Source organism: Somniosus microcephalus, chromosome 10 (assembly GCF_052327205.1).
Source record: "Somniosus microcephalus isolate GS21.2 chromosome 10, FLI_Smic_1.0, whole genome shotgun sequence".
NCBI classification, from domain to species: Eukaryota; Metazoa; Chordata; class Chondrichthyes; order Squaliformes; family Somniosidae; genus Somniosus; species Somniosus microcephalus.
The window spans coordinates 193,004,541-193,032,492 of record NC_140996.1 but is presented as its reverse complement, the minus strand read 5'-3'; the positions used below and the strand labels follow the sequence as shown (position 1 = coordinate 193,032,492).

Below are 27,952 nucleotides of genomic sequence, written 5' to 3'. Positions count from 1 at the left end.
ACCAAAGGAGGAGATATTAGATGGGGTGACTAAAAGCTTGGTCAAAGAGGTAAGTTTTAAGAAGGGTCTTAAAATGGAGAGGTGGGGAATTAATTCCAGAGCTTAAGGCATAGACGGTTGAAGGTGCAGCCATCACTGGTGGGGCGAGGAGAGTGGGGGGGGGGGGAAATGCGTAAAAGGCCAGAGTTGGAAAAACGCACAGTTCTTGGAGAGTTGCAAGGCTGAAGGAGGTTACAGAGATAGGCTGGGGTGAGGCAGTGGAGGGACTGAATCACAAGGATGAGCATTTTAAATTTAAGGTGGTTATACATCCCGCCTGATTTTCCTTTCCGTTTTACGCCCTCGTTGAAGTTAAAAGTTTCTCCCAATGGGAAAGAAGAATTGGATGGGGTGTATAACGGGTAGTTGATCCATTATCGGGCATTTTGTGCCCCCGCTAAAGTTGAATTTCACCCCCAAGGGGAGAAATGTAGATAGATAGCTAGGGCAAAAATATATATATATTCTGGACAAAATGACATTATCTTAAACTTATAGACAAGTTACAATGTGCCACTGAATCGTTCGGTTAAGTAAATCTTGTATCATTGCTTCTCACTTGCAAGACTTGTCTGTCATTGCCCAACATGGCATATTCACAGAATTAATTTTAAAAAACATAAAATGATAAAGATATTAGTAAGAAGCCATTCAGTTTGCACATATTGTGAAGAACACACCCTGAAGCGCGTTCTAAAGCACTAATCACTTTGGAGCGGAGATAAACTGGACAAACCACTCTGGCTTTGCTCGCACTGTTTACATCACCCCAACTAACTCCATGTGTTACTGCCTTGAAACACATTGCTGACTGTATGTTTATCAAGAACGGCATGTTTATACATTTATTTTTCATTAAAAATACAAGATTAGGATTTATACTGTTCAGCTTAAGTTGTATAACCCGTACAAACTTTACTAACAACTATTTAACACCATAAATACTTGGACTATGAAATTTAGGTGAAATTATGTATCCAAGCACTCCGGCTTGGTAATCACATCTCATCTACAGTGAGACAATCAAATGGTGAAAATTTGCAAGATTCAAATAAGCCAGTCATCATCAGCAACAATTTCAATGGTTTACAAACAGTGGGTGGAAATTTGAACTTTGGCGGGGGCCTTGAAACAAGTGGTAGCAGATTGACTGCCTGTTATACACCCTGCCCAATTTTCTCTTTCCATCACAGTCAATGAAAGGGAAATTGGGTGGGCTGTATAAGCGACGGGCATTTCACTACTGTCTGTTTTTTGCCCCCGCTGAAGTAACGTCCTGTCCCCATATCTGCAGCCAGAGAAAACCTATGTATTTCTCCTGTAGTCTTTTCTAAGCCACAGACCAGTGGACTGGGTGAGGATGACCTAATCTACAACACTGAAGAGATGCAGCCAGACTTTCAATCCTCTATAACATCATCACAACAGTAATATCAAAGTGTATGGTGCTTAAACCAGATCTCCACTTTATGCCAGGAACACAGGAGCTGCTGCAACTCCAAGTCAATGCACTGTATCAATTTTAAAACTCTAAATATTACTAACAGTGAAGCTTCAAACACCAGTTCTCTTGCTTGTAGAATGCTTTTTCATACGGTATTATCACCTGGAATTTTTGCCCCTATAGCCAGGTGTTCAAATGGACAGTTAATGAACCAGGGTTGTTACAGCATGCATTAGGCTAGGAGAAATTAGTCGTTTCAACTTGGCTCAGTTAATGGAATTTTTGCCTTGGAGTCAGAAGGTCATAGGTTCAAGCCCCACTCCAGCACTTGTGCACATAATCTAGGCTGACACTGGTTGAGGGAGTGCTGTTTTGTTGGAGTTTCATTTTTCCAGAGGAGACATTAAATCAAAGCCCCCCCCTCTGCCTATTCAAATCGACGTAAAAGAATACCACGGCACTACTCAAAGGGAGAATTTTCCTGGTGGTCCTGGACAACCTTACTTCCCTCAACCAACATCGAAGTAGAAAAGTCACCCGGTCCAGATGGGTTAGTGAGGGAAGGGTGGAAATTGCAGATTGGCCACAGTCTTCCAATCCTCCCTGGATATGGGGAGAGGACTGCATGATTTCAAATGTTACACCCCTGTTCAAAAAAGGGAGAGGGATAAACCCAGCAACTAAAGGCTAGTCAGTCTAACATCGGTGGTGGGGAAACTTTGACAATAATCTGGGACAAAATTAATTGGCATTTAGCAAAGTATGGGCTAATAAATTAAAGGCAGCTCAGATTTGTTAAAGTCAAATCGTGTTTGACTAACTTGTTCTTTGATGAAGTAACGGAGAGGGTTGATGAGGGTAGTGCGGTTGATGTGTATATGGACTTTCAAAAGGTGTTTGACAAAGTATCACATAATAGACTGGTTAGCAAAATTAAAGGGGACAGTGACAGCGTGGATACAAAATTGGCTAATGGGCAGAAAGTAGTGAGTAGTAGTGAATGGTTGTTTTTCAGACTGGAGGGAAGAATACAGTGGTGTTTCCCAGGGGTCAAATATTAAATGACCTGGACTTGGGTATACAGGGCATAATTTCAACGTTTGCAGATGATACGAAATTCGGAAATGTAGTAAACAATGAGGCGGCTAGTAAGAGACTTCAAGAAGACATAGACAGACTAGTGAAAAGGGCAGACACATGGCAGATGACATTTAGTGCAGAGAAGTGTGAAGTGATACATTTGGTAGGAAGAATGAGGAGACACAATCTGGTCCAATTTTAAAGGGAGTGAAGGAACAGAGACCTGGGGGTGCATGTACACAAATCTTTGAAGGTGGCAGGACAAGTTGAGAAGACTGTTAAAGCATACAGGATCCTTGGCTTTATTAATAGAGGAATGGAGTACAAAAGCAAGGAAGTTATGCTAAACCTTTCTAAAACACTGGTTAGGCCTGAGCTGGAGTATTGTGTTCAATTCTGGACACCACACTTGAGGAAAGATGTCAAGATCTTGGAGAGGGTGCAGAAGAGATTTACTAGAATGCTACCAGGGATGAGGAACTCCAGTTATGTGGAGAGAGTGGAGAAGCTGGAGTTGTTCTCCTTAAGCAGAGAAGGTTAAGGGGAGATTTGATAGAGGTGTTCAAAATCATGAATGGTTTTGATGGAGTAAATAATGAGAAACTGTTTCCAATAACAGAAGAGTCGGGAACCAGAGAACACATTTTAAGATGATTGGCAAAAGAACCAGAGGCAACATGAGGAAACTTTCTTTTTTACACAGCGAATTGTTGTGATCTGGAATGCACTGCCTGAAAGGTTGGTGGAAGCAGATTCAAGAGCAACATTCAAAACAGAACTCGATAACTACTTGAAGGGAAAAAATTTACAGGGCAAGAGCAGGGTACTGGGATTAATTGGATAGCTCTACCAAAGAGCCGGCACAGGCACGATGGGCCGAATGGCCCCCTTCTATGCTGTATCATTCTATGATTCTATGAAAAACCGATCTTTCATTGCCTTTGTAGTTTACAGGATCTTGCTGTGTGCAATTTGGCTGCCATATTTGCCTACATAACAGCAACTGCACTTCCAAAGTACTTCCTTGCAATGTCCTGATGACTTGATAATGTTCTGTATAAATACAAGTTCTTTCTTGCTAATGTGTTCATTGGTAGCCCTGTATAATTTCACTAAATGTTTCTGTGTGCTGAAAAACTAGCAGGGTCAGTTCCCCAAGACCTCTGCCCTTATTACGGTTATCTCTAAGCCTCATTCTGTTGTTATGGCAACAATTATTCAAAAAAAATTATAGCTCTCACTTTAAGGAAATTGATTCATGAGGTTGTCAGGAAAGGGTTGTTCCAGCTTACAAATTTATCAAGTTAGAATTTTACGAATGAAGCATTTCAGCAAGTGTAGAATTCTCACCTATATTGAGAGTCGTCGTTCTGAATTCACCCAGCTCCCTTCCATCCGGTCGACAATTTTCTTTCTAGCATACATACAGATACCATTTAGGAAGGCTGGTTAGTATCATAGTTCATGGTACACGTGCAGCATCTAGGGTCCATGTAGGACCATTCCAAATCTCTCAAAAGAATATACATTTTCTCTCAAAATTGCACCTAAAGCCATCAGAAAATGTAAACCTTTCACAAGTCATTTGCCAAAGATTAAATGGAGAAACGGCCTACCAGAAATTTTCTGTAGTATTCCAAGGGTTCTACCGTTCTGACAAAGGGGAAAGAGAACAGTTTATCGTGCTCAAATATTAAATTATATCATACAACAGTTACAGCATGTTTATTAGAAACATTTTAAATGCTCACATTTTCACAACACATCATCACCTTTTACTGTTGATTCCTAACAATATTAAAACTATTTCAGCACTTTACAATGCACTTTAGCACTAAGGGCTAACATATCATAACATGGGTCAAAATCCTGGAACTCCCTCCCTAACAGCACAGTGGGAGCACCTTCATCACACGGACTGCAGCGATTCAAGGCAGCGGCTCACCACCGCCTTCTCAAGGGCAATTAGGGATGGGCAATAAATGCAGGCCTTGCCAGCAACGCCCACATCCCAGGAACGAATTTTTTTTAATTACTTTTTTTCCTGATAAATTATCCACCTGCTAACAAAAGTAATGGAACAGCTTGAAAACATACAATTTCTGAGAATGCAATTACCGTAATTTCATTAGCGGGTTGTTAATTAAGCAGAAAAATAGGCTTTCTCCCATTTTTCACTAGAAACTGAATTTCACCCTTAAATTCTCATTCAAAGCAAAATCTGCAGTGTAGCAGTGGAAGTAACCCGGCAAAATTACAAATGGCACTATAGGGAGGTAATCTCCAATAATCAAATATTCTATGTAGCCCACATATACAGACCGCAAAATACAATCCAAATACTATAACTGAAGCACAAAGAAAATTATGCTCTCCTGTTCTTCAAACTAATTACAGAAGTTGTATTTTGCATCTCCAGCATTTAAAATTATTTTCTGAGCAAGACTTGGTTTGTAGTGTGTGGAGTTACTCCCTTTAAACAGTATTCAACCCTTTACATCTTTAAAAAACTATATTTAAACAGATGTGTGATGAACCAGACATTGTGAATAAGCCAGAGTTAACATCAGCAGGAAGAGTCAACTCTATGTTAAACTCTAATTACTTGGGCCCAGAACTTCGGGTCTCCACGGGTGAGTACGCACGGGGTACTCACCCGTAGGCCCAATGGAAGTGCCGGTTTCCTGCATGCGCGGGAAACCGGCACTTCCGTTCCCCTGAACGAAGGGGTTCAGAGTTCGAATGCGTGCGCAGGAGAGGCTGCGCGTGCGCATCGAACTTTGTTTTTTTTTTGCAGGTTTTCCCGGGAGGATAAGTCTGCAGGAGTTACACATTTAAAAAGCAGGCGTAAGGCCTGCTTTTTACAAGGTAAGTGGTGAATTAATTAAAATTAAAACATTTTTTCCACAGCTTTATTATTTTTAAATACTTTAAAGCAAGGTAAGTTTATTTTTAGCCCCATTAAAAATAAAATTATTTTTTTCAAAAATTTAAATTGTTTAAAATAGTTATTTCATGTAATTTATAGTTTATTTAAAAAATGTGATTAAAAAAAAAAAATTATTTGAAGATTTAGTGATGTTTTGGGGCCGTAGTATTTATAAGTTTTGACAGCTCTTCCTGTCAAAATTATGAATGGAGCATTCCCTGCTCCGATTGGCTCCCCATGGCCCACATGATCCCAGGGGACGCATCGAACTAACTGTGCCCCTGGGATACGCAAGCACTGCACGCCGGCAGCTGGACCAGGCCCCGGATCGGAATTCCACGGGGGCCCACAGCTCAATGGCCGGCACGCAAGCTAAGTGCAGGTCGGGGGCTTACACCCGCTGGAAGCCCCCGACCCGAATTTCTGGGCCTTGGTTTATTTTTAAATGACCAACACAAGTTATCATAGCCCAACATATTAGAACATCTGTAAATAGGTTATTACAGATTCTCAGAGCCCAGCAACTTAATTTCAAATTATGTAGCATTTAAAAGTCTATAAACATATTAACACAACTGGAGAATGAATCATTCTTACAACTGAGTCCCCTCTCCAATTCTCGCCACCAAGAATTCAAGTTTTACAGAACTACCTTGTAGGGTTTGGACGGTGCCAACACCAGTGGGTGCATGTACCTCAAGGATTTTTGGACTTTTAAAATGGATATGTACCCTTTTAAAATGGAGACGCACATGGGCTGCGTTTTAAAAATGGAGTTTGGACTTTTGGGCCTAGAAATTCAGTGGCGCCCAGTTTGGGGCGCCAGCCTCGCCAGGGCGCTAAAAGTAGCGCCCCGGAAGTAGTCGCGGCCGCCCACCGGAAATTGACTTTGCACGCCCCAGAGGGAAGCGCGGCGCATCCCTCTTGGGGCGCTGCAACTCAATATCGCTGCGCAACGTGCCGCAGCGCGCAGGCCTTCCTCCGCTTCTTAAAGGGGAGGGGCTTGCTGCAGCGCGATCAAAGATCGCGAGTGCCGGCAAAAGAGCCCGGCACCGAGGAGAAGTGCCGGGCTCTTGGAACATAGCCGGCACTCCGCGGGGGGGCGGGGCTCAGGAGGCCGGGCTCAGGAGGCCGGGGTCGGCGGCGCGGAGAGGTGCTGGCAGGCGGCCAGCAAAAAAATGGCCGCCCCGCACCTCAGCGCCTCTACCGCTGCAGGTAGGCCCCCCTGAACCGGTCGCAAATAGTGACCGGCGTTAAAGCAGGGGGCGCAACTAAATTTCACGATCGGGGCGGTAGCGGGGCGCTGCGCACACCGATGACGTTATCGGTAGCGGCGCAGCGCTAACGGCTTGTGCCGCCATTAGCGTCCCGCTAAATTTAGCAGGAGGCGTGGCCAGTGGCGTCCAACCCACTAAGTGCCCTCTTAAGGCGCTAACGGGTGGCGCAGCCCACTGAATTTCTAGGCCTTGGACTTTAAAAGGGACTGGCTGTTGGTTTCTGTGAAGATAGCAGGAACTGTCTGTCTTTTGGGTTGCCATGGAACCTGTCTCAATGCTGACATCATGAAAGGCAGGAGGAGCCTTTTCATATTTGAACTTGTGTGATTTGGGGAAAACCACCTTTTGTCCATGGAGCCGGGATGTCTGGATGGACAATGAGGTTTGCAGGCCAAAAGTAACACCTCTGGACTCTTTCAATGAAGGAGCAGTCAAGAACTTAAACAGTTAGCAATTTGAGAACTGCTCATCTACAGTAATGGCCTACCATTGTTTTCTGCAAGATGAAATCCAGGAAAAAGACATCACCAGGAAGGCCAACTAGCATCTCTGCAACCATGGTAACCAGGAACCACCCAGCTAGTTTGTGTATTATACGGGGTATAACTATGCTGAACTTTGGGGGTTGCTTGCTTGCTTTTCTCTATCATCTGTAACGGGGTTCTCCGCATAACCACGCATCCGTCAACTCTTCAGGAACACCCAAAGTAAGTGCCTCGTCATACCGCCTGAACGTAACTCTAGGCCTCATCGCATGCCTCTGTTAGGCACGGTTTTGTCTCTGGAGTCAAACGGAGCTGGGACTGTGTGAATCAATGACAAGGGCTGGTAATTATATCCAGCATACACCTCTAGAAATCCCCAGGACCGCCCGCGTGTTTTGCTGCTGAGGAACTGCAAGTGTCCAAGACGCAGGCTAACACGGGTGTGGGTGTGAGGAGGCTTCCAAATGTGGGTTCTGACCAAACCGGGAGAGGGGTTTAGTTAGAAGGGTTTTTACCTTATCTAGGCTTAGATTCTGGGAAGGGGTTGGTTTGGCATAACCAACAGGGTGGGTATTTTAGTCTAAAGTTATAAGCTAGTGTCCACGGTCACCTACTCGATCTGCCGTAAGCGAGAGGAGTAGGGATTGTCGTTTTTGAGAGTGTAATAAAAGGAATCGATCTTTGACCAACCTGAACCGTTTAGTTTTGTCTGAATCATTTATAATCTATCCAGAGTAACTCCTTGGGTCTGAACTTGGGGGTTGTGGGGCTTGTGGTTCGCGGTATAATTTGGAAGACCAACCGGGTGGCATCCGGTCACGGCCAGGTTACAGTAATCCCGCTGGGGACGCTGCGCATCGGGCATAGGAGAAGACCTATCTGGCCTTGGTCTCTCTCTCTGTGTGGGATTACCCGCTAATCGACAGGCTGGGCAGGGACTACTGGCATAAGCTCCTGCCGTCCAAGGGAAACAACCCAAACCGGGGAGCTTTTGTGGCACGGGTCAACTCAAGGGAGAGTCACAGAAACATGGGGCACGCAAAAACACCCTACACCTTGGCTATGCTATTTCTCTTTCACCCATACAGTACAGCACTAAACAAAATGTGACCTTAGCAAATCACACTTCCACTATTGAACAGGAGAACTAAACTAAGCAGTTAAATGATCCTTACACAACAGAATATCTTTGGTTCTTTGAAAAGACAAAACACCATCTATGGTGCCACTGCCCCAAATCACTTTAATCCACCTCATTATTCCTCCTATTTTCTGAACTACACTAAAGCTCTAAAGTTATTTGCAATTGCTGGTTTACAATGTACCGGTTTTAAAAATGGGGATGGGATTATTAAGACATACTATTTATCCAACATGCTCCATTATAATACAGGTCCATCTACTGAATAAATACTGTGCCCTGCAGATCCTCAACATGTATCCTCTATTGATCGTTATGACAGAGGTGTGTCCTCCTCTCTCCCTATGCTCAGTGCCTACCATTTCCCTTTCCTCCTAATTGTAAACCATCAAAACGTCTTGCACACGAGCACTATATAAATACAAGATGCTGTTTATCTACACAAAAGATGAAGGCCCTGAAAAATACCTTTTTAAAAACAAAGTCTACCAATTATCATTCATTACACTTTTACAGTGGCACTGGTTTCAGTACCATGTAATCACACTTCCAAGGCAATGACTCTGATCAGTGCCACACAGTGAAGGGTAGTGGGCAGAAGCAGCTGCATACAATGCAGACAGGATTGAAACTGGCCTCGGCTCCAAAAGGTTGAATATCTTTACAACAGATTTCATAAAGTGAACAGGCAACCTTAGCAGCTCTTAGGTTAAAAACTGAAATACAAAGTTACAAGGATAAAACATGTTGAAAACAGATAGGAAGTTTCCTGCTACAGTGCTGCTATCTAACCTGGAGTTAGGTGCAGTTTGTTTCATCAAATGAGTTGTAAGGCACATTCACATCACAGGGCACAGACCAAGATAAGTCTGGGCTACAAGCCACATTCACATCACAGGGCATAGACCAAATCAAGCTCTAAATTTCAATCATTCTCTTTCTTGTGAAAAGCTGCAGCTCCTGTTCCAGTTTAAAACTTTAAACAGAACCGTCAAAACTGGGGAAATGTTAGGAGCCGCGCTTTTGTGTCAGTGAACTGAACTTTACCGCAACCCCACTTAAAACATTTAGTGTTGAACAAATGAAGCTAAACAGTGAGAACCTGCACTCTTAAACCAGGACAGTTGCTCCCTGTCCCCAGCTCTCCAATGCCCAGCTCCCAGCCGTCAGGTCCCAATCCCCAGCCTCCGTGGTCCCAGGTCCCAATCCCCAGCCTCCGTGGTCCCAGGTCCCAATCCCCAGCCTCCGTGGTCCCAGTTCCCAATCCCCAGCCTCCGTGGTCCCAGTTCCCAATCCCCAGCCTCCGTGGTCCCAGTTCCCAATCCCCAGCCTCCGTGGTCCCAGTTCCCAATCCCCAGCCTCCGTGGTCCCAGTTCCCAATCCCCAGCCTCCGTGGTCCCAGTTCCCAATCCCCAGCCTCCGTGGTCCCAGTTCCCAATCCCCAGCCTCCGTGGTCCCAGTTCCCAATCCCCAGCCTCCAAGCTCCCAATCCCCAGCCTCCGTGGTCCCAGTCCCAATCCACAGCCTCCAAGCTCCCAGTTCCCAATCCCCAGCCTCCGTGGTCCCAGGTCCAAATCCCCAGCCTCCGTGGTCCCAGGTCCCAATCCCCAGCCTCCGTGGTCCCAGTCCCCAATCCCCAGCTCCCAATCTCCGTGGTCCCAGTTCCCAATCCCCAGCCTCCAAGCTCCCAGGTCCCAATCCCCAGCCTCCCAGTTCCCAGGTCCCAATCCCCAGCCTGCCAGATCCGCTCTAACCCATCGTCTTTCTCTCTCTCACACACTCACTTGAATCCAGCCGCCATCCTCCGCCCAGCACCACGTGAACCTGGCGCTCGCTCTGCACAGATTCAACACCGAGCAACTCGGACCCGCTGAAACAGCCGCAGCTCTCATTAAATTGCAAATATTTCTGCTCCGGGCTATCCCGTGTTTTTTCCTCTGGCGGTGTTTCTTTTATTTGTTGCCCTATTGAATGTGCTGAAGTGAAATGGCGGCCATGTTCGGGGCTGCAGGCTCACTCGGGCCGAGGGAGGGACTCTGTATTCGGACTCACTCACTCGGGCCGAGGGAGGGACTCTGTATTCAGACTCACTCACTCGGGCCGAGGGAGGGACTCTGTATTCAAACTCACTCACTCGGGCCGAGGGAGGGACTCTGTATTCGGACTCACTCACTCGGGCCGAGGGAGGGACTCTGTATTCGGACTCACTCACTCGGGCCGAGGGAGGGACTCTGTATTCGGACTCACTCACTCGGGCCGAGGCAGGGACTCTGTATTCGGACTCACTCACTCGGGCCGAGGCAGGGACTCTGCATTCGGACTCACTCACTCGGGCCGAGGGAGGGACTCTGTATTCGGACTCACTCACTCGGGCCGAGGGAGGGACTCTGTATTCGGACTCACTCACTCGGGCCGAGGGAGGGACTCTGTATTCGGACTCACTCACTCGGGCCGAGGGAGGGACTCTGTATTCGGACTCACTCACTCGGGCCGAGGGAGGGACTCTGTATTCGGACTCTCTCACTCGGGCCGAGGGAGGGACTCTGTATTCGGACTCACTCACTCGGGCCGAGGGAGGGACTCTGTATTCGGACTCACTCACTCGGGCCGAGGGAGGGACTCTGTATTCGGACTCACTCGGGCCGAGGGAGGGACTCTGTATTCCGACTCACTCGGGCCGAGGGAGGGACTCTGTATTCAGACTCACTCGGGCCGAGGGAGGGACTCTGTATTCAGACTCACTCGGGCCGAGGCAGGGACTCTGTATTCAGACTCACTCACTCGGGCCGAGGGAGGGACTCTGTATTCGGACTCACTCACTCGGGCCGAGGGAGGGACTCTGTATTCGGACTCACTCACTCGGGCCGAGGGAGGGACTCTGTATTCGGACTCACTCACTCCGGCCGAGGGAGGGACTCTGTATTCGGACTCACTCACTCGGGCGGAGGGAGGGACTCTGTATTCGGACTCACTCACTCAGGCCGAGGGAGGGACTCTGTATTCGGACTCACTCACTCGGGCCGAGGGAGGGACTCTGTATTCGGACTCACTCACTCGGGCGGAGGGAGGGACTCTGTATTCAGACTCACTCACTCAGGCCGAGGGAGGGACTCTGTATTCAGACTCACTCACTCGGGCCGAGGGAGGGACTCTGTATTCAGACTCACTCGGGCCGAGGGAGGGACTCTGTATTCAGACTCACTCACTCGGGCCGAGGGAGGGACTCTGTATTTGGACTCACTCACTCGGGCCGAGGGATGGACTCTGTATTCGGACTCACTCACTCGGGCCGAGGGAGGGACTCTGTATTCGGACTCACTCACTCGAGCCGAGGGAGGGACTCTGTATTCGGACTCACTCACTCGAGCCGAGGGAGGGACTCTGTATTCATAGTCACTCGGGCCGAGTGAGGGACTCTGTATTCAGACTCACTCACTCGGGCCGAGGGATGGACTCTAAGTTCAGACACAGCAAACCTTAGTGCTCAGCTTCTTCAGACTGCAGTGGCCTCCGCAGCTTCTTTACACACTTAAATGCTGCACATTTAATGTGATTAATTTAATTAAACACTGCTTTGTTTCTTGCAAGCTTTTTTGCTCCCTGTAAAGCAATGCATTGATTTTAAAATTCTCATCCTTGTTTTTAAATCTATCCATGGCCTCATCCCTCCCTCTCTCTGTAATCTCTTCCAGCCCCACAACCTCCGGGATATCTGCGCTCCTTCAATTCTGGCCTCTTGCGCATCCCTAATTTCAATTGCTCCACCATTGGTGGCTGTACCTTCAATTGCCTAAGCTCTAGAATTCTCTCCTTAAACCTCTCTATCTCTCATCCTTTTAAGACGCTCTTTAAAATCTACCTCATCTGCCCTAATATCTCCTTATGTGGCTCGGTGTCAAATTTTGTTTTATAACGCTCCTGTGAAGCCCCTTGGGATGTTTTACTATGTTAAAGGCATTGTATAAAACCAAGTTGTTGTTGTGCTTTTTTAAATAAAGGTGTGTAAAATTTAACAGTTTTACAATAGATATCGCCCATTGCATCATAACCTAGTGATGTTGGTAAAGGACACAAATAACCTCCCAGACATGCCGGGGAACATAGGGCCTGATGAAAGAGAGGAACTGAAAGAAATCAGTATTTGTAGGGAAATTGTGTTAGGAAAATTGATGGGACTGAAGGCCGATAAATCCCCAGGGCTTGATAATCTACGTCCCAGGGTACTTAAGGAAGTGGCCCTAGAAATAGTAGCTGCATTGCTGGTCATCTTCCAGAACTCGATAGACTCTGGAACAGTACCCATGGATTGGAGGGTAGCTAATGTTACCCCACTATTCAAAAAAGGTGGTAGAGAAAAAGCGGGGAATTATAGACCAGTAAGCCTGACATCGGTAGTGGGGAAAATGCTAGAGTTCATTGTAAAAGATGTCATAGCAGAGCACTTGGAAAGCAGTGACAGGATCGGACAAAGTCAACATGGATTTACAAAAGGTAAATCATGCTTGACTAATCTACTGGAATTTTTTGAGGATGTAACCGGTAAAATAGATAAGGGAGAACCAGTGGATGTGGTGTATTTGGACTTTCAGAAGGCTTTCGATAAGGTCCCACATAAGAGATTAGCGTGCAAAATTAAGGCACATGGGATTGGGGGCAAGGTATTGACTTGGATAGAGAACTGGTTGGCGGACAGAAAGCAAAGAGTTGGAATAAATGGGTCGTTTTCCGAGTGGCAGGCAGTGACTAGTGGGGTACCGCAAGGATCGGTCCTAGGACCCCAGCTGTTCACAATATATATTAATGATTTGGACGAGGGAATTGGATGTAATATCTCCAAATTTGCAGACGACACAAAGCTGGGTGGGAGGGTATGCTGTGAGGAGGATGTCGTGAAACTCCAGTACGATTTGGACAGGTTGGGTGATTGGGCAGAAACATGGCAAATGCACTATAATGTGGATAAATGTGAGGTTATCCACTTTGGTGGCAAAAACAGGAAGGCAGATTATTATTTGAATGGCAATAGATTGGGAGAAGGGGAAGTGCAAAGAGACCTGGGTGTTCTTGTGCACCAGTCGCTGAAGGTAAGCATACAGGTGCAGCAGGCGGTTAAGAAGGCAAATGGTATGTTGGCCTTCATAGCAAGAGGGCTCGAGTACAGGAACAAGGATGTCTTGCTACAGTTGTACAGGGCCTTGGTGAGACCGCACCTTGTGTATTGTGTGCAGTTTTGGTCCCCTTACCTGAGGAAGGACGTTCTTGCCATGGAAGGAGTGCAGCGAAGATTCACCAGGCTGATACCTGGGATGGCAGGAATGACGTATGAGGAGAGATTGTGTCGATTGGGCTTATACTCACTGGAGTTTAGAAGATTGAGAGGGGATCTCATCAAAACCTATAAAATTCTGTCAGGCCTGGACAGACTAGGTGCAGGAAAGATGTTTCTGATGGCCGGGGAGTCCAGAACCAGGGGTCATAGTCTAAGGATAAGGGGTAAGCCATTTAGGACTGAAATGAGGAGGAATTTCTTCACCCAGAGAGTGGCAAACCTGTGGAATTCTCTGCCACAGAGGGCGGTGGAGGCCAGTTCATTAAATATATTCAAGAAAGAGTTGAATATATTTCTTAAGGCTAAAGGGATCAAGGGATATGGGGAGAAGGCAGGGACCGAGTACTGAATTTGGATGATCAGCCATGGTCTCATTGAATGGCGGAGCAGGCTTGAAGGGCCGAATGGCCTACTCCTGCTCCTAGCTTCTATGTTTCTATGTTACCATCGCCGAATCCCCCACCATCAACATCCTGGGGGTCACCATTGACCAGAAACTTAACTGGACCAGCTACATAAATATTGTGGCAACAAGAGCAGGTCAGAGGCTAGGTATTCTGCGGCGAGTGTCTCACCTCCTGACTCCTCAAAGCCTTTCCATCATCTACAAGGCACAAATAAGGAGTGTGACGGAATACTCTCCACTTGCCTGGATGAGTGCAGCACCAACAACACTCAAGAAGCTCGACATCATCCAGGACAAAGCAGCCCACTTGATTGGCACCCCATCCACCACCTTAAACATTCACTCTCTCCACCACCGGCCCACCGTGGCTGCAGTGTGTACCATCTACAAGTTGCACTGCAGCAACTCACCAAGGCTTCTTCGGCAGCACCTCCCAAACCCGCGACCTCTTCCACCTAGAAGGACAAGGGCAGCAGGCGCATGGGATCACCACCACCTCCAAGTTCCCCTCCAAGTCACACACCATCCCGACTTGGAAATATATCGTCGTTCCTTCATTGTTGCTGGGTCAAAATCGTGGAACTCCCTACCTAACAGCACTGTGGGAGTACCTTCACCACATAGACTGCAGCAGTTCAAGAACACGGTTCACCACCACCTTCTCAAGGGCAATTAGGGATGGGCAATAAATGCTGGCAGCGATGCCCACATCCCATAAACGAATAAAAAACATAAAAAAAAGAAACAGAAAATGCTGGAAATACTCTAGGGGGAGGGGAGTAAAGAACAAAAGGGAAGGTCTGTGATAGGATGGAAGGCAGGAGAGATTGAGAGACAAAAGGGATGATGGTGCAAGGCAAAAGGCGATGTAATGGGACAAGTTAAGCAACAAAAGATTGTGTCAACTCTTTCTCCACAGATGCTGCCTGACCTGCAGAGTATTTCCAGCATTTTCTGTTTTTATTTCAGATTTCTAGCATCCGCAGTATATTGCTTTTGTACTTCAATATATCAAATGCTCACAAGGTCGATATAACTTGTGGAACTGTTGGGTAAGAAAAAAATTACAAAGATTGCAGCAGTGTCGGTTGCAGTGTCGGTTGCTGTGCATGGGGCGGCGCTGCAAGTGACGGCTCCCGAGCACTAGGGCGGCGCTGCAGTGACGGCTCCCGAGCACCAGGGCGGCGCTGCAGTGACGGATCCCGAGCACCAGGGCGGCGCTGCAATGACGGCTCCCGAGCACCAGGGCGGCGCGCTGCAGTGGACCAACGCTGCAGGCTCGGACGCGGACGCTCTTGTCCCGGCTCGGGCCCTGGTCCCGGTACGTTTCCGCCTCGCTGTGCCGCTCCCATAGGCTGGTGCGGTTGCCACGGTGCCGAATGTCCCGGGTCCGGCGGGCCGGAGCATGGAGCTCGAGCTACTCAAAGTGCTGCAGATCCTGGCGGCTCTCGCCCTCGCAGCCCTGGTTCTGGTGAGTTGTGTCTCTTGCCCTTTTGCTTCAAGTCTTGCAAACTGACGGCCACTTCCACTTCTGCAAACTTTTTTTTGTTTCCCCAATCCCTGGGGGGGAATGTCAGCTCTTATCGTCCAGGTGACCACCTCTTGACCGACCGAATTCATGACTCTGTTTGAATGGGGTTCAATAGCCATAGTGTCAGCCACTGGTTCAGTGGGTACCACTCTCACCTCTGAGTCAGAAGATTCAAGTCCCACCCCGAGACAAAAATCTAAGTTGACACTCCTCTCTTCTTAGGCAGTCCCTCGGAACCGAGGATGACTTGCTTCCACATTAAAAATGAGTTTGCAGGTGACTGATGAGTCCAATGCGGGACCTACAGTCTCTGTCACAGGTGGGGCAGACGGTGGTTGAAGGGGATGGGTGGGGTGCTTGGGTTGACGTGTGCTCCTTCCGCTGCCTGCGCTTGGCTTCCACTTGCTCCCGGCGAAGAGACTCGAGGTGTTCGGTGCCGCCTTCTTCACTTTGTGCGGTCTTGGGCCAGGGATTCCCAGGTGTCGGCGGGGATGTTGCACTTTTTCAAGGAGGCTTTGAGGGTATCCTTGAAGTGTTTCTTCTGCCCACCTGGGGCTCTCTTGCCGTGTCGGAGCTCCGAGTAGAGCGCTTGTTTTGGGAGTCTCGTATCGGGCATGTGGACGATGTGACCCGTCCATCGGAGCTGATCGAGCGTGGTCAGAGCTTCGATGCTGGGGATGTTGGCCTGAGCGAGAACACTGACGTTGCTGCGCCTATCCTGCCAATGGATTTGCAGGATCTTGCGGCGGCAGCGTTGGTGGTATCTCGCCAGTGCTTTGAGGTGCCTGCTATACATGGTCCATGTCTCTGAGGCATACAGCAGGGCGGGTATCACTGCTGCTCTGTAGACCATGAGCTTAGTGCTGGGTTTGAGGTCCTGGTCTTCAAACACTCTCTTCCTCAGGTGACCGAAGGCTGCACTGGCACACTGAAGGCAGTGTTGGACTTCGTCATCGAAGTTTGCCCTTGTTGACAGTAGGCTCCTGAGGTATGGAAAGTGGTCCACGGTGTCCAAGGCCTTGTCATGGATTTTGATAATCGGGGGGGTAGTACTGTGTGGCGGGGGCAGGCTGGTAGAGGACCTTTGTCTTACGGATGTTTAGTGTAAGGCCCATGCTCTCATACGCTTTGGTGAAGGTGTTGACAATGGTTTGGAGTTCGAACTCCGAATGAGCACAGACGCAAGCGTCATCTGCATACTGTAATTCGACGACTGAGGATGGGATGACCTTGGATCTGGACTGGAGGCGACAAAGGTTGAACAGATTCCCGTTTGTTCTGTAAATTAGCTCCACTCCAGTGGGGAGCTTACTGAGGGTGAGATGGAGCATTGCAGCAAGGAAGATCGATTAGAGCGTTGGTGCAATGACACAGCCTTGCTTGACCCCGGTTCGTACGTGAATTGGGTCTGTGGTGGAACCATTGATCAGAATCACGGCTTGCATGTCGTCGTGAAGCAGGCGGAGGATGGCGACCAACTTTTGAAGGCAGCTGAATTTGAGCAGGACTCTCCATAATCCCTCACGGTTGACCGTATCGAAGGCCTTTGTGAGATCAAAGAAGGCCATGTACAGCGGTTGGTGCTGTTCCCTGCATTTCTCTTGTAATTGACGTTGAGAGGCCCAGGAACGGAAGCTTGTGCGTCCTGGGAGCCCTCGGGTAAGGGCGCAGATTTTTCCAGATTGCAGGCCTCCGCACGCGGATGGCCTGCGATTGGAAAATACGGGCCATTGAAGGAGGCAGTGTCTGGGGAAACGGTGCATGGACAGCCATCCAATCTCTCGGTGACACCACACATGCTAGGAGCCAGTTAGAGAAAAAGAACAAGTTAGAGAAATAAATTTTAAAAAGACTTTAAGAAATGTAGCGCTTTTCATGACCACTTTACAGCCAATGAAGTACTGTTTTTTGGAAGTGTAGGCGCTATTGTAATGTAGGAAACACGGGAGCCAATTTGCACACAGCAAGCTCCCACAAACAGTGTGATAATGACCAGATGATCTGTTTTAGTGATGTTGATTGAGGGATAAATATTGGCCAGGACACTGGGGATAACACCCCTGCTCCTCTTCGAAATAGTGCCATGGGATCTTTTACGTCCACCTGAGAGCAGACTGTTTAACAGCACCTCTGACAGTGCAGCACTCCCTCAGTACAGCCATGGATGTCAGCCTAGGTTTTTGTGCTCAAGTCTGAGAAGATTGAAGCCATCATTTTAAGTTCATGTTACAAACCCTTGCCACTGACTGCATTTCCCCACCACTGAATAAGACTTCACAACCTGAGTGGTCTCTTCAACCTCAAGCTGAGCTTCCAACCCCATATTCTCCTTCACAAATATTGCCTCAATATCGTCGCCAAACTTTGCCCCAACCTCAGCCCATCTGCTACTGAAAACCTTATCCACGCCTTTGTTGTCTCCAGATTCAACAGCTCCAGTGCTCTGCTGTCTGGCCTCCCATCCGTCATAAACTTCAGCTCAGTCAAAATTCTGCAACCTATGTCATATCCTGTACCAAGTCCTGCTCACGTGACCCTTGCTGGCCTATATTGGCTCCCAGGCCCCAACGCTTTCAATTTCAAATTCTTATCCTTGTACTTAAATTCCTTGTGGCCACGCTCCTACCTATCTCTGTAATCTCCTCTAGTTCTGCATATCCCCCACCCCTCCCCCCCAAAAAAAACTCCCCCCTTTCCTCTGTCTACAGCCCCTTGTGCATTACCCCTCCTTTAATTCCACTTTTAGTAACCGTGCCTTCAGCTGCCTAAATCTCACACTCTGGAATTCCTTCTCTTAAACCCCTCTGCCTCTCCATTTAGGTACATAGGAACAGTAGTAGGCCATTCAGCCCTTTGAGTCTGCTCAGTCATTCATTTACCTGCCTTAGCTCCATTTCTCTTGATACCCCAACAAAAATCTATCTCTCTCAGACTTGAAAGCACCTATTGTCCCAGCATCCACAGCCTTTTGGGGAAGAGAATGCCTTCCTAATACCCTTTGTGTGAAAAGTGCTTCCTGAATTCCGTCCTATCTGGCCTAGCTCTAATTTTAAGATGATGTCCCCTCATTCTCGATTCCCCATAGAGGAAATAGTTTCTCTGTATCTACCCTATCGAATCCCCCTCCATCTTCTATACTCAAGGGAATACAAGCCAGGTTTATGCATGATTTAATCCTCTAAGGCCCGTGTTCATTCTGGTGAATCTGCGCTGCACCCCCTCAAAGGCCAATATGTCCTTCCTGAGGTGCAATGCCCAAAACTGACCGCAGTGCTCCCGATGGGGTCTGACCAAAGCTTTATATGACTGAAGCATAACTTCCTCGCTTTGTAATCCAACCCTCTTGAGATAAAGGTCCACATTCCATTAGCCTTTGATTGCTTTTTGTACCTGTCTACTAACTTTTAATGATTTGTGTACTTTACTCCCAAATACAGTTCCTAATTTCTCACCAGTTAGAAAATACTCCCGATTTATCTTTCTTGGGTCCAAGGTGGATGACTTCACACTAGCACACATTAAACTCCATGTGCTGTAGTTTTTGCCCACTCACTTAATCTGTCTATGTCCCTTTGCAACTTCCTGCTCCTGTAGCACTACATACTGCTGATGTCCCGACTGATTTAGTGTCATCTGCAAACTTGGATATACCAAACTCTCTTCTTTCATCCAGGTCATTAATAAACATGGTGAAATGTTGAGGCCCCAGAACAGATCCCTGGAGAACACCACTTGTCACATCCTACCAATCTGAGTACATACCCTTTAATCCCACTCTCTCTATCCTAATTACCAACCCATGTCACAAGATTACCTCCAATTTTGTGCACTTTTAGTTTTGCTAATCTCTTATGTAGAACCTTCTCACCTGCTTTCAGAAAGTCCATATCGACAACATCCATAGACACTCCCTCATCCACCATGCTAGTGACCTCCTCAAAAAAAAAAAAAAAAAATCAGCCAGATTAGTCAGACTTGACCTACTCTTCACAGAACTGAAAAAGGAAATAAGAGGGGCAAAGAAAGTGTATATGATAATAGATTAGCAGGTATTATAAAAGGAAACTCAAAAGTCTTTTAAAGAAAGAAAGAAAGGCTTGCATTTGTATCCTGCCTTTCACGACCACCGGATGTCTCAAAGCGCTTTACAGCCAATGAAGTACTTTTTGAAGTGGAGTCACTGTTGTAATGTGGGAAACGCAGCAGCCAATCTGCGTACAGCAAGGTCCCACAAACAGCAATGTGATAATGACCAGATAATCTGTTTTTGTTATGTTGGTTGAGGGATAAGTATTGGTCAGGATAACTCCCCTGCTCCTCTTCGAAATAGTGCCATGGGATCTTTTACGTCCACCCGAGAGAGCAGACGGGCCCTCGGTTTAACGTCTCATCCAAAAGACGGCACCTCCGACAGTGCAGCACTCCCTCAGCACCGCACTGGAGTGTCAGCCTAGCTTTATGTGCTCAAGTCCCGAGCCTCTGACTCAGAGGCGAGTGTGCTACACACTGAGCCACAGCTGACACTATAAACATATAAATAGTAAAAGGGTAATCAAAGGAAGGGTGTGTGGTGTATGTAACCGTTCCACCTTTAAGAGAACCGTTCCACCTTTAAGAGAACTATTTTAAGAGTTGCACTACTTTATCTTGGCTGCTGTATACTGTAATACCGGTGGTGACCACACCGGTATATAAGTGCTGTGTAATGATTTATTGGGCAGTTCCGCCCTGACCTTCGACTAGTAAAGACCTGTTAAATTTTACTCTTGTGGTCTGTGTAATAATTCTCACTATAACACACAGACTTAACAGTGGCGACGAGTACGATCTTACCCTGCCGCAGAGATACATCCAAGGCAGTTTAACGGGCGTCAAGAAGAGGCATCCGCCCTCATCATTCTGCTGAGAAAAGACTCGGGTCTGCAGAGCAAAGGAAGAATTCTGACACGAAGCCTTCCATCAGCAACAGGCAGTGATCATCCCTTCTATCACGGTGGTGGGTAAGCTGATCAGCGACGAGCAGCAAGTCGGCCACGTTGGCTGTGAAGTAGGGGAGGGAAAAACGGAGGATATAAGGGCGGAGAACTCGACCACGGCCGGGGAAAAGAGCCGGACAGAAGTCGGGGCCGGAGGCGCTGAGACTGGGGCAGCGTAAGGCACGGGAGCCGCAGTGAATGCAAACGCAGCCGGCTGCAAGCGGGCTGGGAGACGCAACAGCGTCGAGAGAGAGCTCGACCGCGACCGGTGAAAAAGGCCGGGCAGCTACCGAGGCCGCAAGGCGCAGCGACCGGGACAGCGTAAGGCGCGGGAGAAAATTAAAAAAAAAACGCGGAGAACTCAGCCGCAGCCGGGGGGGAAAGGACCGGACTGCAAGAGGGGCTGGGAGGCACGATTTGAAAACCGCTGGGGAGGGCGAACGCAGCAATACGGCAATCGCCATTACAGCCAGCGGGGGAGAAAGGCAAACGCGGGAAGCCGCCATTTTCGTAGGCGGGGGAAGAAGACAAGCGCGGGAAACCGCCATTTTGAAAAAATTTTTAAAAATTTCTTTTTTGTTTCTCAAGAAGATTGCGAGGATGCCTAAGCGTGGTAACATCAACGATTTCGATCCCGATGTTGAAGATTGGGCCACGTATGTAGAACGCATAGAGATATATTGTAAGGCAAATAAAATATCAGATGAAGATAAAGCACTAACCTTACTAAACTCAATGGGTGCGAAGACATACGGGCTATTGAAGCATCTTCTATCACCAGCTAAACCGGCGGATCAGACTTTCGCTAAAATTGTTGCTGTCCTGAAAAATCATTTGAACCCCACACCGCTGATGTTAGCGGAACGATTTAAATTTTATGCGAGAACGCAACTGAAAGAGGAAAGCAACGCGGAGTATTTAATTGAACTGCGTAAGCTAGCGAAATACTGTCAGTTTGGGGAAAGCCTGACAGAGGCACTGAGAGACAAATTCGTGTGTGGATTGTCGAAAGAAGGAACACAAAAGCGGCTGCTTGAAGAGAATGATCTTACACTTGATAAGGCTGTCACTATTGCAGCATCGCACGAAGCCGCAGCGAGAGGCACTGCGGAAATGCAGCTGAAGGCAGCGGTACTCAGCGTAGATAAAATGGCTTTGGGTACAACGAAATGTTATCGTTGTGGAAAGACAACACACGATCAGAACCAATGCTGGTTTAAAAACCAGGAATGTAGAAAATGTGGCAAGCTTGGTCACATAGCTAAAGTATGCCGGTCAGGAAAGAAGACCAGCAACAAAAAGTCACCGCAGGAAAAGTGCAGAAAGGTACATAAGGTGGCTGAGAAGAGTTCGGATGAACAGAATTCGGATTCAGACTCCAACAGCAAGGAACTGGGTAGTTTGAGAATTCACAATGTGAGTAAGGAAGCTGACCGACAAACTATCTGGGTCACACTGCAGATAGCAGGAGTCCAAGTGAAGATGGAATTGGACACCGGATCAGCGTTGACGGCCATGAATAAGCAAGATTACAAAAGGTTATTCACACATTCCCCTACGGGATACGGAGATAGTATTGCAGACATACACGGGGCAAAGAGTATACCCCATCGGAAAGATAAAAGTCAAGGTGGTACACAAGGGCAAAGAACACCAAGGAATGGACATATATGTACTACCTGAGGGAGGTCCACCACTTCTGGGACGGGAGTGGATCAGGAAAATAAATATGGACTGGCACTCCCGATTGTCCAGAATATGGGATGAGGGCATATGCAGCAGTGACAGTGACAAAGCAGAGAGTGAGAACTCGGTGAGAACTCGGTGAAGACAATCAGCTCAGACTCTGGAACTGATGATGGTAAGACCAGCCCATGTGCAAAAGACAAGTCTAAAATGGACTTGCAGACTAATGATGGAAAAACGAAGGAGTGCATAAATGCTTCAGAAGAGAACAAAGTATCAGAACAGAATTCCACTGAACAACAACAGCATAGTTTGACAGAGAATTCTGAGTCTGTCCAGTCTACAGACATGCACATTTCTGAGGAACACCGGGCTCGAACTCAACTCAATTTCAAACTACAACAGCAATTAGAACAAATGATTCGCCGTTTTGAGCAAGAGATGAATGCAAAGAAAAAGTTCTTTGACACAAAGTTGGAGAATCTGGGAAGACAGCAGAAGCAGCTGATTGAGAAAATGGATCAGGAACACACAAACCGTCTGCGCGATGAGGCCAAACGAATCAAAGCTGAGCAAGAAAGGGAATATGTCAAATTCATCGATCAGTTGAAAGCTAAGAAGAGCACCCTTTTGTGAGCAGTGTCAGCAGTAATAAGCCACTCAGGGAATTGGTGGCAGAGGCAAAAGCTGAAGTGATGGAGGAAATAGAAGACAATAGAGAAGAAGCAGAAGATGATGACTCATCTGAACCATTATCACCCCTACCAGGTCATGCACGTGGTCCCTCCGAACTGAGCCAAATCAGTCTGGAAGTAGAAAAACTTCCCAAGGTACTCGAGCCTTTAGAAGTCAGCAATGCTGGTTCTGAAGTTACGAAAGTTCAAGCTGTTAAGTCCAGTGAAGGACTATTAGATGAGTCACCTCAGCAACGAGAACCTACTACACCACCGAAAACTACTACACCACCGAGGCGTTATCCGGACCGAGTCAGGAGACCTCCTCAGAGACTGAATCTGTGAACTGTTTTTACATGAAGTTGTGTATATATGTTAGTATGTTATGTTTAATGGGGAATATATACTGTTAAGCTAAAAAGGGAGGATTGTGGTGTATGTAACCGTTCCACCTTTAAGAGAACTATTTTAAGAGTTGCACTACTTTATCTTGGCTGCTGTATACTGTAATACCGGTGGTGACCACACCGGTATATAAGTGCTGTGTAATGATTTATTGGGCAGTTCCGCCCTGACCTTCGACTAGTAAAGACCTGTTAAATTTTACTCTTGTGGTCTGTGTAATAATTCTCACTATAACACACAGACTTAACAGGGTGGGGCCGATTAGGGACCCAAAAGGAAATCTTATGGAGGCAGCTGGCATGGCTGAGGCCCTAAATAAGTACTTTGCACCTGTCTTCACTAAAGAAGAGGATGCTGCCAATATTATTGATGCGCTATCGATTCTAATAAAAGGCTGAGTAGAGTTCAGAACAACAGGCTTTTATTAACTACTGAATGCAACTACAAACAGATCAGGACTATGCCTCTAGTGGACGACCGAATGGCAGAGAGCTGCCGTGCAGCCGTCCTTATATCAGGTAACCAAGGGCGGAGTCAGCTGAGGCATAGTCAGGTATAACAGTGAAACAAGAGTGAACGACAACAACAACAATAGTGAACACCGTGAACGACAGTGGTTTACCACATTCACCCCTCGTTTAAAATTAAGTCCGGCGGGGTGAAGTGTATCAAAAGTTCGAGTAGGTGAGTCTGTCGGGCGGCCTCGTTTGCCGTCGAGATCTTCGTGGCGACGGTTGAGATGGTACAGCTTCCAACGACGCGTCTTGAACGGGATCGAGCACCGGCGTATCGTCCCCTTTGGTGTTGGGTGGGCGAGTGGACTCCGGCGGGTCCTGGGGTCGCGGCATGCCGTCTACTGGGGTGGAATGGACAGGGGTGAGAATTGGGTCTACTGAATTTTGGGCCGTGTCGAAGGGGGTCGTGGTGGAGGGCAATGGTGACGGGTCAGTGGACCCCGAGGGTGCCAGATCTCTAATGGAGACTGTATCCTCCCGCCCGTCCGAGTATGCCACGTAGGCGTACTGGGGGTTGGCATGGAGGAGGTGAACCTTCTCTACCAGGGGAGCCGTTTTGTGGGACCTTACATGCTTCCTTAGCAGGACGGGCCCTGGGGACGTCAGCCAGTGTGGTAGTGAGGTACCGGATGTGGACCTCCGGGGAAAAACGAACATTCGCTCATGGGGGGTGGCGTTGGTGGCAGTACACAGCAGTGACCGGATGGAGTGGAGCGCATCAGGTAGGACATCCTGCCAACGGGAGGTCGGAAGGCCCCTAGATTTTAAGGCTAGGAGGGCCGCCTTCCAGACCGGCGCGTTCTCTCTTTCAACCTGTCCGTTCCCCCGGGGGTTGTAGCTGGTGGTCCGGCTTGAGGCAATACCTCTCATGAGCAGGTACTGACGGAGTTCGTCGCTCATGAAGGACGAGCCCCGGTTGCTATGAATATAGCTGGGAAAACCGAACAAAGCAAAGAAGTTGTGCAGGCATTTAATGACCGTAGCGGTGGTCATGTCCAGGCAGGGGATGGCGAAAGGGAAACGGGAGTACTCATCAACTATGTTGAAGTACACATTACGGTCAGAGGAGGGGAGGGGCCCTTTAAAGTCGACACTCAGGCGCTCAAAGGGGCGGGTGGCCTTGATCAGGTTTGCTCTGTCAGGCATATAGAAGCGCGGCTTGCACTCTGCACAGACTGGGCAGCTCCTGGTCATGGTCCTGACCTCCTCGATGGAGTAAGGCAGGTTGCGGGCCTTGATGAAGTGGAAGAACCTGGTGACCCCCGGGTGGCAGAGGTCGTTGTGGAGGCCCCGTAGTCTATCGATCTGCGCGTTGGCGCATGTGCCTCGCGATAGAGCATCTGAGGGTTCGTTGAGTTTCCCGGGCCGGTACAAGATGTCGTAATTGTAGGTGGAAAGTTCAATTCTCCACCTCAAAATCTTGTCATTTTAGATTTTGCCCCTCTGCTTATTATTGAACATAAAAGCAACTGAACGCTGGTCAGTAAGCAGGGTAAATCGTTTTCCAGCCAGGTAGTGCCGCCAGTTGCGCACCGCCTCCACAATGGCCTGGGCCTCCTTTTCCACAGAGGAGTGTCTGAGTTCGGAGCCCTGGAGGGTTCGTGAAAAGAAGGCCACGGGTCTTCCCGCCTGGTTAAGGGTAGCGGCCAGGGCAAAGTCGGATGCATCGCTCTCCACCTGGAAGGGGATGGACTCGTCCACCGAGTGCATGGTGGCCTTGGCAACGTCATCTTTTATACGGTGAAAGGCTGAGCGGGCCTCCGCCGTCAGGGGAAAGGAAGTGGACTTGATAAGTGGACGGGCTTTGTCCGCATAATGAGGGACCCACTGGGCGTAATAGGAAAAGAAGCCCAGGCACCTTTTGAGGGCCTTGAGACAGTGGGTCAGGGGGCGCATCCGGTCAGGGTCAGGACTGATGACCCCGTGTTCCACCACGCAGCCAAGGATAGCGAGGCGGGTTGTGCGGAATATGCACTTTTCCTTGTTGTACGTGAGGTTTAGGAGTTGGGCCGTGCGAAGGAACTTATCAAGGTTGGCGTCATGGTCCTGCAGGTCATGGCCGCAGATGGTCACGTTGTCCAGGTAGGGAAACGTGGCCTGTAACGCATTCTCGTCGACCATCCGGTCCATCTCCCTCTGGAAGACAGAGACACCGTTGGTGACGCCAAAAGGAACCCTGAGGAAGTGAAAAAGATGGCCGTTTGCCTCGAAAACTGTGTACTGGCGGTCCTCAGGTCGGATAGGGATTTGGTGGCATGCTGCCTTGAGGTCAATGGTCGAGAAAATGCGATATTGCGCTTTCTTATTAACCATGTCGGCTATGCGGGGGAGAGGGTATGCGTCCAACTGGGTGTACTTGTTGATTGTCTGGCTGTAGTCGATGACCAGGCGCTGCTTGTTGCCGGTCTTAACGACTACCACCTGAGCTCGCCAGGGGCTGGTACTACCCTCAATAATCCCCTCCTTCAGGAGCCGCGTCACCTCAGATCTTATAAAGGATCTGTCCCCGATGCTGTATCGCCTGCTCTTTGTGGCGATAGGCTTGCAGTCGCGGGTGAGGTTAGCGAACGGGGGGGGGGGTGTGATTTTGAGGGTGGAGAGACTACAGGTGGGGCGCGGTGGGCAATTTAAAAACTGGTTGCAGACGGTGAGTGGGGGAAAAGGTCCACCGTATGTCAAGGTGACACTCTTAAAGTGACAATGAAAGTCCAACCCCAGCAGAACGGCAGCGCAGAGATGTGGCAGGACGAAGAGCTTTACATTTTTATAAACGGAGCCCCTCACCGAAAGGGTCACTACGCAGTAGCCGCCGACGTCTGCTGAGTGAGATTTTGAGGCCATGGAGATCCTATGGCGCGCTGGCAGGACCGAGGGGGAATAATGCCGTACCGTATCAGGGTGTATGAAGCTCTCCGTGCTCCCGGAATCAAAAAGGTAAGTTGTGGCGCGGCCATTTACCTGGATGTCCATCGTGGACCTGGCTAGCTGATGGGGTCTGGATTGATCCAGCGTAATGGAGGCCGCTGTGGAGTTGGGAGCGTCGCTGTAAAACCCCGGTGAGACGGTGGGTGAGTCGGGGGCCCGTTGGCAAAATGGCGGCGTCGGAGAAGAAGGACAAAATGGCGGCGCCCATGACAATCCCGATCCCCACGAGGCTGGAGGAAGGCAAGATGGCCGCTCCCACGAATCGCAAGCGGCGCTGCTGAAGGTAGGGGTCTTCTGACTTCTGCAGACGCCAGCGTAGTGTCCCTTCTTACCGCAGGCAGAGCAGACAGCGTTTTTCGCCGGGCAGCGCGCCCTGGGGTGTTTGGTTTGGCCACAGAAATAACATTTCTGGCTCGGGCGGAACATCGCTGCAGCAGTTGGGGCCGGGGCCCGGGGCGGCACCACGTCCCAAGATGGCGGCGGCCGCGACATCCACGAGGCGGCCACGTGGTCCGGGGAGTAGGCCTCCATGTTCCGATGGGCTACGTCCAACGAAAGGGTGAGTGAAATCGCCTTCTTCAGGTCGAGCTCGCTACTTTCCAGCAGTCGCTGCCGTGTGTGAGTGGACCTGAGGCCCGCAACGAGGGCGTCCCGGGTGAGCTCCTCCGTATGTTTCGTGGCTGATACTTGCTTGCATTCGCAGGCTCGGCCGAGTTCCTTCAGCGCCCGTATGTATGCTTCTGTGGGTTCCCCGGGCTGTTGTTTGCGGGACCCCAGGAGATGTCTTGCGTAAACATAGTTGACCGGGCGTGCATATTGTTCCTTTAAAATGTCGATAGCCCCCTGGTAGCTTGTAGCGCCCCGGATAAGGGCAAAAGCTCGGTGGTTTACTTTCGAATTCAGCACCCTGAGCTTGTCGGTGGCGACGGTCTCGCCGGATGCAGCCAGAAAAGACTCCAAACAGTTCAACCAGTGTGAGAACTTAGCAGGCGAGTCCGGTTCTTGCGGGTCGAGTTCCAGGCACTTGATCTTAAGTATCTGCAGCATTGTTATTTATTTATTTTTTTTGTCAGTAGTTAATAAAATTGATGCGCTATCGATTCTAATAAA

The 27,952-nt window shown here is 48.6% G+C and overlaps 2 protein-coding genes across 5 annotated transcripts in view; one reads left to right on the top strand and one right to left on the bottom strand.

Moving 5' to 3' along the window:
• The window catches only part of exosc8 (exosome component 8), a 32,624-nt gene extending 22,214 nt beyond the window's left edge, over nt 1-10,410 (bottom strand). The window contains exons 1-3 of one of the 3 annotated variants that reach the window (XM_085999393.1): nt 10,180-10,410; nt 4,180-4,216; nt 3,914-3,977 (exon numbers count right to left, since the gene is read on the bottom strand). In XM_085999393.1, coding sequence (XP_085855519.1) covers nt 3,914-3,977; nt 4,180-4,216; nt 10,180-10,196 — 118 coding nt within the window. In that variant the 5' untranslated portion in view covers nt 10,197-10,410. Of the gene's footprint in view, nt 1-3,913; nt 3,978-4,179; nt 4,217-9,187; nt 9,350-10,179 lie in introns of those variants that run through there. The other 2 variants (XM_085999394.1, XM_085999392.1) reach the window with 2 other exon arrangements.
• A 4,904-nt stretch (nt 10,411-15,314) lies between these two features.
• Nucleotides 15,315-27,952, top strand: part of alg5 (ALG5 dolichyl-phosphate beta-glucosyltransferase) — a 49,348-nt gene continuing 36,710 nt past the window's right edge. The window contains exons 1-2 of one of the 2 annotated variants that reach the window (XM_085999376.1): nt 15,315-15,601; nt 21,229-23,603. In XM_085999376.1, the coding sequence (XP_085855502.1) occupies nt 15,536-15,601; nt 21,229-22,320 (1,158 nt within the window). In that variant the 5' untranslated portion in view covers nt 15,315-15,535 and the 3' untranslated portion in view covers nt 22,321-23,603. Of the gene's footprint in view, nt 15,602-21,228; nt 23,604-27,952 lie in introns of those variants that run through there. The other variant, XM_085999377.1, reaches the window with a different exon arrangement.